The sequence below is a fragment of the Callospermophilus lateralis genome, chromosome 7 (genome assembly GCF_048772815.1).
Source record: "Callospermophilus lateralis isolate mCalLat2 chromosome 7, mCalLat2.hap1, whole genome shotgun sequence".
NCBI lineage: Eukaryota > Metazoa > Chordata > Mammalia > Rodentia > Sciuridae > Callospermophilus > Callospermophilus lateralis.
In genome coordinates this window covers 137,789,589-137,802,136 of record NC_135311.1, presented here as the reverse complement: position 1 = coordinate 137,802,136, position 12,548 = coordinate 137,789,589, and the positions used below count along the sequence as shown (strand labels likewise).

Sequence of the window (12,548 nt, the reverse complement as noted above, 5' to 3'; positions counted from 1 at the left end):
CCCAAATGAAGGTTGATGTGACTGTGGGAAAATGAGTCTGAATCCTTATAAACCTTCTTTCGAAGCTAAAGTGGACCATTTATAGTAGGAACTTGATTGTTCCAGAAAATTGTTGTAAACACCCAGATAGTTTAGACTTTTGGATTATATAACAGATTTGACTCTTTGCCAACTGTTAATATGAGTAACTATGGAGACTGCTGTCTTCACTTCTTTAAAGGTCTGAGTCACTTGAGGACACGAGCTCCCTGCTGCATTATGGATAAGAGCTCCCAGCTTCCTGGAGCCAGAGATTCCCTTAGTTGTGTTTAGAGCTGCACACTGTACATTTCTGGGACCACAGACGGAATCTAAGCTTTAAAAGATTGTCAAATATACTTAGCATTGAAAATCTTCTTCATTACATACTATGTCAGGAGGTGTAGGTTACCTCAAGCTATTAAGGAAAGTTTGTGTTAAAAGAGCTTGTCTTTTTAACAGTCCTGCTTTGAGAAAGTATTTTAATTTCAAAATATTAAATTCTCATGCCTCTCTTAAGAGCCATATGGCTTACTCTTGGCCACTGTGAATATTCATTGAAACCCCATGAATTTCATTTTGAAGTATTGTGTTTATGGAATCCTAAGAGTTGTGTTTACACTATAATCATGATCTAAGTTGTTTTTATAGCCTAACATATTTTTAGTAGGTTTTGTTTTGTTTTTGTTTTCTTGCAGTGCTGTGAATCAAACCCAGGGCCTCACACATGTTAGGCAAATACTCTACCACTGAACTGCACTCCCAGCCTAAATGATTTTATTTTTAAATCATTTCAGATTTACAGAAAGGTTACTTTCTTATAACTTTTTATAGATTCACCCAATTTTTTTTTTTTTTTTTTCAGTTGCAGTGGATTTTTTACTTTATTTCTTTATTTATATGTGGTGGTAAGGATCAAACCCAGGGCCTCACACATGCCAGGCCAGCCTCTACCACTGAGCCACAACCCCAGTCCCTAGATTCATCCAATTTTTAACATTTTGATAATGTTCACACTTTGATTTTGGCTGTACACATTTATTTTCTGTCCATCGGTGCCATGTGGCTTGCACCTTTATCCTTAATCCTCCAGCATTTATTTTCCAAGAGAGAAAAGTTGTTTTCAAATTCAAGAAATTTTATACTGATATGCTACTTTTTATTTATGTATTTTTTTTAAGAGAGAGTGAGAGAGAGGGAGATAGAGAACTTTAATATTTACTTTTTAGTATTTGGCGGACACAACATCTTTGTTTGTATGTATGTGGTGCTGAGGATCGAACCCGGGCCGCACGCATGCCAGGCGAGCGCTCTACCGCTTGAGTCGCATCCCTAGCCCGATATGCTACTTTTTAATATTCTATAATCCATATTCCAGTTTTAGCGTTTAATCTGTTACAATAGCATTTCTCCCCTGCTCTAGATCCTTCTTCAGTGAGTTTTTCCTCCTCTCTCCTTGCCTGGCCTTTTTGGGGGGCAGGGGAGGGATTGAGTACTGGGGATTAAACTCAGGGGTATTCCACCACTGAGCCACATCTTCAGCCCTACTTTGTATTTTATCTAGAGACAGGGTCTCACTGAGTTGCTTAGTGCCTCACTTTTGCTGAGGCTGGCTTTGAACTCGTGATCCTCCTGCTTCAGCCTCCTGAGCTACTGCGATTACAGGCTTATACCACCGTACCCAGCTATTTATTGTTTTAAAAAGCTTTATTAAGATGTGATTCGTATGCCACACAATCCGCCCATTCAAGAGCATGTGGTTCAGCCAGGTGTGATGCTGTGTGCTTGGTCCCAACCACTTGGGAGGCTGAAGTGGGAAGATAATGTGAGTCATAGGCTGGCTTTAGGCAGCAACAGAAGACCCATCTGTTCATTTTAAGAAAACAAAACAAAACAACAACAAAAAACGAAAAAGTTCAGTCTAGCTTTTAGTATGTTCACAGTTTTGTACAGCCATGACCACTATTTAATTTTAGAGCTTAAAATAAAATCCTTTACCTGTTTGCAACCCTCCTATCTCTTGCCCCAGCCTCAGGTAACCAAATGCTAGTCTGCTGTCTGTCTATAGATTTGTTTCTCCTGACATTCATATGATGTATGTTGGCTTCGTGGGTCTGGCTTCTTTCATCTAGCTGAATGTTTTTTGAGGTTCATCCTTACTGTAGCACATGTCAGTATTTCCTTCCTCTCTACTGTTGAAGTATGTTCCATTGTATGGTCAGGTCTTATTTTAAACTCTGCTTTGACCTTCCTCAGATGCCATGGAGAAAAAAATGAAATGTCCACTATGCTAGTGTGAGATGTGTTCCCTGGTCTAGATGTGGCAGTGTAGAGCAGAGTTTGTACCAAAGGGTTTAGTCTGGGCCACACTATTGAGTGTCCTGACATCACTGCCTACCAGTAAAGAAAGATTTTATGATTAGAAAATGAGACTGCAGTCTCTCTAATTTTTTTAAGTAATCAGATTGCATAAATTGAACTGAGGTCTCTCTTACTATTTTTTTAAATAATTATTATTTACATACCATGCAATTTGTCCTTTTAAAGTCTGCTGATCACTAAGATTTAGTATATTGAGTTAGGTGACCATTACCACTATGTAATTCCAGAATATTTAAAAAAGAAATATGTATCCATTAGCAGTATCCCCCACCCCTACCCCCCAATTTCCTGGCAACTGCTAATTTAGTTCATGTCTCTATGGATAAATATTTTATTCCTTTCGATGCTACTATAAATGGAACTGGGATTTTTTGTTTGGTTGGTTGTTGTTTTAGGACAGATCCCACTGTGTTACCTAGTTGGCCTCAAACTCCTGGGCTCAAATGATCCTTCTGCCTTAACGTCCAAACTAGCCAGTGCTACAGACAGGTACCACTGCACCCAGCATCGAATTTTTTTTTTTAATTTTGTTTCAGAGTGCTCCTGTGTAGAAACACAGCTGATTTTTCTCATACAGATCTCGTACCCTGTAACCTTGCAGGACTTATTTATTAGCTATATTACTTTTTTTAGTGGATTCCCTAGTATTTTTTAAAAATGTTTTATAACTTTATTTTATTTACTTATTTTTTTGTTTAGTGCTAAGGAGCAAATCCAGGGCCTTACCCGTGCTAAGCAAGCGCTCTGCCACCAAGCTACAGCCCCAGCCAGCCGCCCCCTGTATTTTTTTTTTAATATTTTTAGTTATAGATGGACAGAATACATTTTATTTATTTATTTATTTTAAAGAGAGGATTTTTTTTAATATTTATTTTTCAGTTTTCGGTGGATACAACATCTTTATTTTATTTTATGTGGTGCTGAGGATCGAACCCAGCGCCCCACTCATGCCAGGTGAACGCGTTACCGCTTGAGCCACATCCCCAGCCCCAACATATATTTTATTTATAAGATTCTTCTGTCCATAAATAGATTTTACTTTTTTCTTTTTAATTCAGATAACCTTTTTCTTGTTTAATTGCTAGCCTCCTATTTTTAGGAAAGATCTTAAGGTATAAATATTTAGTTTAAGCAGTTGAAATATTTTGTGAACATCTAAAAATTAGGAGAGAAAACAAGGTTCACAATTTGGTTGATTGGTTCATCGAGGGGATCTAGAGCATGAAAAGTGACATGAGGAAGGAGAAAAGCTGCTGGTGAACAGGACTTGAACACAGTTCATGTGCAATGGAGCAGACATCAGCCTAATCACTCTTGCACCAAAAGTTTCTGCTTGGTTTTGAGGAAATGGAAATATGGAAATGGTAAAGATAGAGTTAACACTTCACTGTTGGCATAGAAGTAAAAGTATCTTTTTATCATACCTTCAGCATGTCATAATGAAAGTAAAACATGGCATGTAACCCTTTGACTAGGATATGATTATTTGTGAGCTGGTTCAACATAGAATACTGTCGAATTGAAGGTACTAGAAGAAAAGATTCATGGGGCATGGTCTTGTACACCTGTAAACCCAGCTGTTCAGGAGACTTAGGCAGGAGGATTTCAAGTTTGAGGCCAGCCTGGGAAACTTAAGGAGACTGGGTCTCAAAATAAGAAATTAATAGGGCTGGAAATATAGCTCAGTGGTAGATTTTCCCCAGAAGCAGTCCTCTGTGTGTGTGCACTTGCACGCGCGTGCACATATGTGCATGTGTGTGTACTCAGAAAGGAGATTAAATTAGAGAAGACCATTAATAAAAATAAGGTAAATTCTATTGGATTGAGCCATATGTTTTTTTAAACATATTGGCAAGGTTGTGGAGAAATTAGAAGCCTTAGGCATTGCTCTTAGGAATGTGTGGTAGCACAGAACCTGTAGAAAACAGCATGGTAGCTCCTCAAAACCTAGAATGACCCTGTGACCCAGCAATTCTGTTAGTATAAATTCAGAAGTATTAAAAACAGGATTTTGAACAGATACCGTATTTGTACACCTGTCTTCATAGCAGCATTACTCACAATAGCCAGAAAGTAGAAGGAACTCTGGTGTCTACTGATGAATGAATGGATGAGTAAAATGTGGTGTATATAACAATAGAAGGTCATCACACCTCTAAGGAGAAGGAAATTCTGATGCTAGGGCATAGATGACCCTCAAAAGATGCCAGGTAAAATAAGCCAGTCATAAAAAGGACACACGTAATATAATTGCACTGGTGGGAGTGTCTGGGATGGTAAGATGCAGAGTCAAAGTGGAACCGCAGGTCAGAGAGGAGTGGGAGCAGGACTGTTTGGTGGGAAGTGTCAGCTGAAGATTTACAGGAGGTAGACAGGGGAGTTGCTTCCACAGCAGTGTGCATGTCCTCAGTGCCATTGACCTGTCCACTTAAAAATGACCAAGATGGTAAACTTTGTTATATATATTTGTACAATTTTGAAAAGAATGGTGGTGCATGCCTGTAATGCCAGCAGCTCAGGAGGCTGAGGCAGGAGGATCACAAAAAAAAAGCCAGCATTAGCAACTTATTGAGGCCCTAAGAAACTCAGCCAGACCCTGTCTCTAAATAAAAATATAAAAGGGGGCTCAGAGATTAAGCACCCCTGGGTTCAATCCCCAATACCCAAAATAATAAATAAAATTTATCACAGTATCATTTTGGGGACTCAAGAGGTTAGACTTTGACTTTAAATAACCTTCCCATATACCGTGAAACTTGGTAGGCTTTTCTGTTCCTTCTGTCCTGTTTAGGGCTCTGCTACAATAGGCAAAGATCTATAAGATAATGCTGCTATAAATATAAAGAGGTATTTCCAAAAGAAATACCACCCAGAGAAATCTCTGAGCTGTGGTTATGATTGAGGACACTTCCCTTCACCGGAGCATTTCAGTATGTAGCACAAACCCTCGATATCTTGCTCCTGTGGAACAGGGGAAAGGCTTGTTGAAAATATGTCCAGTGATTGCTTTTGAGCAGGCTGTGTCAGTGTGTTAGTGGAAATGGGACTCAGGGCCTACTCCTACAGGTGTAGTAGAGTTGGGTAAGGGTTCCTTCAACATTATATTATCTGAAGGAATGATGTGAAAGTTGACTTTTCGCCATTTGGCACAGTCCTCCCATAAGGGGTATTAAAGGTATGTCTTTTTATTATTCAGGTCGATCTTGGAGAAGGAAGGACCAAAGTCACTCTTCAGAGGCTTGGGTCCAAATTTGGTTGGAGTGGCACCGTCAAGGTAAGCATTGAATTGTGCGCTTGCTCCTTAGCGTAGTGTCCATGTTGGGCTTTTCTTGCCGGAGGGCCACACTGCTAACTGGCCAGTTTCGTTTTCTGTGTTGGATTCACCTAAATATATCTGACATGCAGAGATGGTGATAGCTGTGATTGTGTTCTTTTGTGTGAGAAAGGAATTCTGGTTATTAAGTAGAAAAACTAATTTGCTATCATCACCTATAATCTCCCTTAAGCTTTTGCTGTCCTAAGTGTGGTATGTGGTCACCATGTGGTGTTATCTGGGAGCTTGTGAGAAACCACACAGTTATGTCATCTCAGGGCACACCCAGGCCTACAGCCTAGCAAGATTCCCAGATGATTCTTGAGAGACACTGATCTGAAGGAACTGGAAAGGCACCCAGGCTTTACTTTTTAGGCAACATTTTATTCCATATAATTTAGAATAAGTGTTCCAGTGGGCCAAGCAGGGTAAAAACAGGGAACAATAGAAAAATAACTGGTTAACATCAGTTCTTTTTCATAAGAATCAAAGCAGAGGAAAGTTGACGATCATACCAGTTGAAACTGTCCCTTTTGGGAACGTTAACAGTTACCTCTCTAATCCTGATTTCTTGGAGGGGCAGATAGTTGGGTGACAAGCAACTTCAACACAGGGACTGCATTGCTTTTGTCTGATCTCTTGGGGCCCAGGAAGGAATTTAGTCCAAAGTAGTGGCCTCCTGCAATTTTTATTTTAACAGTAGTCTAGATCCTAAGATGAGGGGCTAGGGTTGTGGTCAGTGGTAGAGCGAGTGTTCGCCTAGCATGCACGAGGCACTGGGTTTGATCCTCAGCACCACATAAATGTAAAATAAAGGTATTGTGTCCACCTAAAATTAAAAGTTAATATAAAAAAGATCCTAAGATGAAACTTAAATCCTATGATTGGGTTATTAGCCAACAAGAAAAAGAAGCATTTTGCCTGCATTATGGGGAAACTTCCAGGCAGCCTGTACTCCTGAGCCCCAGCAGCAAGGAGGTCAGAGGAGAAGGACCGAGAAGACTGGAGCAAGGGATAGAAACACTGCACTGGCCTTAGTATATTTTAGAAATGTTACAAGCTTTTAAAGTTAAAGTCTATATTGCTGCTGTTAGCATTCATCCAGAATGAAGAACATAAAAGAACTTGGTACACGTATCACCAGATATCACTTTCCTCAATTGTTTTGGATACTCTGTCATCATTAAATAATTCTGGCAGGGCAAGCAAGAACTTTCTGAGCAGGTTTTGGTTTTAGCACAGGTGAGATCATGGTTTTGGTTATATATTTTCTCCGATATTATTTATTATGCCTCACATATATATTTTATAGTGCCATAATGATTTCTTTATAGCATTCTCTCTTTGTTCTAACAGGGCTGTGTACTTTGCATGTTACTCCAAAGCCAAAGAGCAATTTAATGGCATTTTCGTGCCTAATAGCAATATTGTGCATATTTTCTCAGCTGGCTCTGCAGGTATGTTACCTAGTGTGTGAGATAAAAGCCTCTCGCTTCCTAAAGCATGTGTTCCCCCTAGCCCCCCAGAAATTCACTTCCTATTCTTTTTGACCCAAAATCATTTTCAAAAGCTTTATGTTAGAACTGATGGAATGATGTTTGAGAGTAGTTTGTAACTTGATTTCCTTTTCTTTGACTGCTCAAGCTTTTTATTCTCCCTCAAAATTCACATGTTCTCCCGCATGCTGCCAGTCAGTGCTATTTTTTTTTTTTATGTTATTAGTGTGTTTTTCATGTCTTTTATTTTCCCATTAAGTTGTTTCCTGAAATCGGAGCTGCTTTCATTGTGACTCCCCAGGATCTGGCAGGCCCATCTGCCCTTAGTACCTGGGTACACAGCGAGGGCTCAGGGCTATGGGGCAGTGTTTTCAGGATAGGTGACAGGTCAGAGAGCTTCTGTTCTCTTTTGAGCAAGTCATTCCGCTCATTGTAGAACTTGGGGCAGGACTGTTCCTCAGGAAGTCCTACGCAGAAAGCATGGACTTGCAGATTGCCAAGAGGCAATCTTTTTATACAGAGGCTTATGTCCACTTAAATTAAAACATATTTTAGAGAATTTAAATTGACATTTTAGAAAAATTTCCACCTTGTGCCAGTCTGTGGGTATAAACACCAGTTTAATTTGCCTCTGTTACCCCAGTAAGTGTACTAGCAACCCATTTGAATATTTAGAGATTATGATTTCTAGACCCTGAATAGAAAACATTAAGCAGAGCTGCCTCACACAAGAGAAGCATTTCCACTTCATGTGGAGCTCTGAGGAGGACATAGCTTTCTAAATTAGGTCTATCTTCACTTAATGGACCAGTAGTGAGTTAACCATAAGCCAGAAGCTACTGGTTAGTTTTGTGACTTGCAAAAATAACCCAGAACAGGTAAGTAAAGCAGACCTTCGGGGAACTTTATAAGCAAGTGTCTTCCTAATAATTAATCTACTTAGGACTCTGGATGGCATGAGGTGTCAGAGGAGTTGGGACTAATACCACAGCATGGCCTTTTTTTGACTGTTTTGAAAGATGAGCAAAGTTAAGATGAGTCCTCTAAGCAGATCAGTCTCAATAGCTCATTTCCTGAAATGATTCATCTGGCTTAAAATTTCTAAGTTTGAATTCAGGTGAAAAGAGATTGAATTCCTTTTTTCCAAATTAGATATAAGGTAACATTTGGATTACATTAGCAACTTCTTAAAAAAATTTCTTGAGGATCTGAACCTTCTAAGTTGTGGGAATCACAGTAGGAGAAAGGCCAGCAGCACCACCTAGGGGTGAGAGAGACCCAGTAGGCTCTGGAAGCTGAGCGCTTTCTTGGGGTCCAGGAGTAGACACCGTACAGTTTAGACACTGCGGCTTCCATCTGCAGTACAGAGAGGTACCTGCCTCCACCAGCCGCTTCTGTTAAGCCACAGGAGTCCTGGTTTCGCAAACTGGGCAGCTTTGATAAGCACTGGCTCTGCCCAGTAATGACTTTATTTTGCTGTTCTTTTCTTCCAGCTTTTGTCACAAATTCCTTAATGAATCCTATATGGATGGTTAAAACTCGGATGCAGCTAGAGCGAAAGTAAGTTTTGATTGTCCCTTCCTTAATGTAAGAATTTGGTGGGATTTTTCCTTCCCCAGTTCTAGCTATGGTGTTAGATGTAGGACTCTTCAGTCACCCCCCCCTTTCCCCCCCCCTCAATCTAAGCATATGTAGAAATACTTTTTAATTTGAGATTTGTGCTTGGAAGCATTGTGGGGAGAGGAGGGCCACAGAGATGGCAGAAGAAGATGGGAAGTGCTCTCAGGGCTGTGTGCAGGCCCCACCATGCTGAGGGTCCTCTGGAGGCCTCAGGTTCCGGGGAGGAAGTCGAAAGAGCAGAACAGCACAAGCCTTCAGGCCCCAGAGGGGAAGTTGAATGAGGCCCTCAGATACACTCAGTTTTGGCCCTGAAATTCTAGCCAGGCATTGTTGTTGGCTTTGTTTTTGTTTGTTTGTTTGTTTTTGGTGCTGTGGATTCCTTTGGCATTCTGGGGAAACCTGTAGGCTCTTTTTAGAATGAAGTATTTTTAACGTAATCATAAATAGTTATTAAAATACAATTGGCTGGGTACAGTGGCCTAAGACTGATCCCAGTAACCCAGGAGGCACATAATAAGGTGAGGAGGTCCATCTCCTGAGGCAGCAAGGCCACCCACCATCCTGAGAGCAGCCAGGTTACAGAAAAGGCTTGAGGCAAGAAAGCACCTTGGTCAGAGGGTGAAATCTCAGCAATTTAGCTTAAAGCTCCTAATCAGGTCCATTTTATGATTCTAAAGTTTATATCACTTTATTCCATAACACAGAATAACTGTTCCAGTGATCAAGCAGAGGAGGGATGTCTATAAAAGGCAATTCGAGTAACTCAGGAGGCTGAGGCAAAAGGATCACAAGTTCAAAGCCAGCCTCTGCCAATTGGGGAGGCCCTGAGCAACTTAGTGAGACCCTGGCTCAAAAAGGGCTAGGGAAGTGGCTCAGTGGTTAAGCGCCCTTGGATTCAATCCCCAGTACCAAAAAAAAAGGACATAATAAAAAGAAGTTTGGCCAGAATTACTTTTCCTTGTAACATAGCAATAAGGAGACTGAACAATTAAAAACAACTGGTCAACATCAGTTCACTCTAAGTTACCTTTTTTGTGAAATGATTAAGACAGGGAACCAAGTTTAGAAATAATAGAATAAAAATATACCATTCATGCATGAGGCCCTGGGTTCAGTCCTCAGTGCATGTACAAAATACTCTGGAGCCTGGGGAACCTTTGTATTTACCAGCCTGTCGGAATTTTGGTGAATTTTTCTTCCTTTCACACATTTCATGTGTGAATTTTGTCCTGCTTTCCACTTAAGCACCTTCCTGTGTCTTGCTGCACCTTGACTTTGAATCTGGTACTTGCCTTCCCATTCTTAAATTTTTGGATTGTTTTGACTGTATTGCAGTTGTGATTCCCCTGGGACGAGCATTATCCTCCATGAGCTCTTTATAGAATTAGGTCAGAGGCTGTGAACATGATTCTCCGGCCCTTGATACACACCGACTACTCTGTGGGCCAGTCAGGTACCCTAGTGTGTTGAACTGGCCTCACAGGGGGCCAGGGGTCAACTGGCCACAGGACAGATTTCTTGTGCATTTTCTCTGTACATTTGGCGATCACCTTTGTGACCTGGTGCAGCAATCTCTCAGTCACTTGTCATTGATTCTCCCCATGCAGAATAAGGGGCTCCAAGCAGATGAACACACTCCAGTGCGCTCGATACGTTTACCAGACAGAGGGCATCCGTGGCTTCTATAGAGGATTAACTGCCTCATATGCTGGAATCTCAGAAACTATCATCTGTTTTGCTATTTATGAAAGTTTAAAGAAGTATCTGAAAGAAGGTCCATTAGCCTCTTCCACAAGTGGAACTGAGAAAAACTCCACAAGTTTTTTTGGACTCATGGCAGCTGCTGCTCTTTCTAAGGGATGTGCCTCCTGCATTGCTTATCCACACGGTATGTTTTGCCTTTTACTTCCAGAGCAGTTAAGCAGTTGACAGGTTTGTCATTTGTCACTGTATCAGGAACTCCATAGCACAAACTGAAGTGCACATACAGGTTGAGTGTCCTTTGTCTGAAATGCTTATGATTAGAAGTGTTTCAGATTTGGGGATTTTCAGGTTTTGTAATGTGTGTGTAGGCTTTACCAGTTAAGCGTGCCTAATCTGGCCAACATGATGCACCAGAAGTTTCAGGCAGATTATCGGATAAGGGGTGCTCACCCTATACCTGCAGGTAAGGTGGGTGAGCACAAGTGGCCTTAGCTACTTGAGCAGAGATCATGTCAGTGGTGGGAACTGCTTCATTCAGCTTCAGCTGATTGGGGCCAGAATTTGCTATGCAGAAATGCAGGCCCTGTGTTGATGAACTTCTGTTTTCAAAGAAACTAAAAAATATAAGTCTTACTTAAAATTCCTTGATTCAAAAAATTACTTGGGAGCCAAACTTAAAAATCACTCAGCTTCATTTTGAGTGGAGTGATGAGTAAGGCTGCTTTGGCTAAGTTTAATTTTTAGCAATTTTGTCTTAGTGCTGGAGATGAAGGGCCTCATGAATGCTAAGTATGTGCTTTGCCTTTGAGCACTGCCCTCAGCTAATTTTATTTTTTAAAGAATTATAGAATTACTTTCCCACTGACATACTTTAAAATAAAAGACCTTGGACAATAGCAGACACCTCTGTAATCCCAGCTACTCCTTCAGCTGAGGCAGGAGGATCACAAGTTTGAGCTGAGCCTGGGCAACTTGACAAGATCCTGTCTCAAATTTTTAAAAAGGCTGGGATGTGACTTAGTGGTAGACCATTTGCTTGAGGCCCTGGGTTCCATCCCCAGTACCACAAAAACAAAACAAGCCCAACCACACTTAACACACTTAGTTTATCGTGCTGTGAGATACAAGCCTGCTGTACTATCAGCACGTGGTATCAAGTATTGGTGGCAGGTATCACATTCCACCCTGTGCTGGGACACTACCAAGCAACCCAAAGGGATGATAGAGAAGAGGTCATCCAGGGTCTGAGCTCTGCACAACAGGTAGGAGTGACCAGTGTCCAGCTGTGGGTGCCTGGGGAGGAGGCCAAACCGGCAAAGTCTTGAAGGAGGGAACAGCTTTTCAGCTGGACAGAGTGGAAAGGATTTGAGGAGGAGAATGTTATGAAGGGGAGTAGGAGATGCGCTAAAAGGAATTTACCCTTTTTTTATCTAAGCTTGTGACTGTCCTGTCCAAATAGAACCAGAATGGCAGATAGACAAAGCTGAACCTTGACTTCTCTCCCTGTTTCATTTGTAGCCTAAAGCAGGTGTTTGTCTTTCTGCAGAGGTCATTAGAACTCGGCTCCGGGAGGAGGGCACCAAGTACAAGTCCTTCATCCAGACAGCGCGCCTGGTGTTCCGGGAGGAAGGCTACCTCGCCTTCTACAGAGGACTCTCAGCCCAGCTCATCAGGCAGATCCCAAATACTGCCATCGTGTTGTCCACCTATGAGTTAATTGTGTACCTGCTGGAGGACCGTGTGCAGTAGCAGGCCACACACTGTGCTCTAGGAGAATAAAACTGAGAAACTAGAGATTTTTTTCCATTGATGTTTAGAGTGTCTGAGACTGAAACAGGAAAGGCCATAGAGCATCTGGCTTCTGTCACCTGCTGGACATTTCCTTTTGGATTCATGCTTTCTGGAAGGTTTAAATTCATTAACGTTAATAGTTAATTATTATAACTTTTTTTTTTTTAACTTAAGAGGATTCAGGATTAAGAGGCAACTAAATTAAATCATGCTATTTAATTTAA

General features: G+C 41.1%; 1 protein-coding gene across 1 annotated transcript in view; it reads left to right on the top strand.

The window, feature by feature from the left end:
- Slc25a33 (solute carrier family 25 member 33) overlaps positions 1-12,548 on the top strand; it is a 32,097-nt gene extending 19,549 nt beyond the window's left edge. Inside the window, exons 3-7 of the mRNA XM_076861351.1 lie at positions 5,597-5,674; positions 7,070-7,170; positions 8,703-8,769; positions 10,437-10,717; positions 12,080-12,548. Coding sequence (XP_076717466.1) covers positions 5,597-5,674; positions 7,070-7,170; positions 8,703-8,769; positions 10,437-10,717; positions 12,080-12,282 — 730 coding nt within the window. The 3' untranslated portion in view covers positions 12,283-12,548. The remainder of the gene's footprint in view (positions 1-5,596; positions 5,675-7,069; positions 7,171-8,702; positions 8,770-10,436; positions 10,718-12,079) is intronic.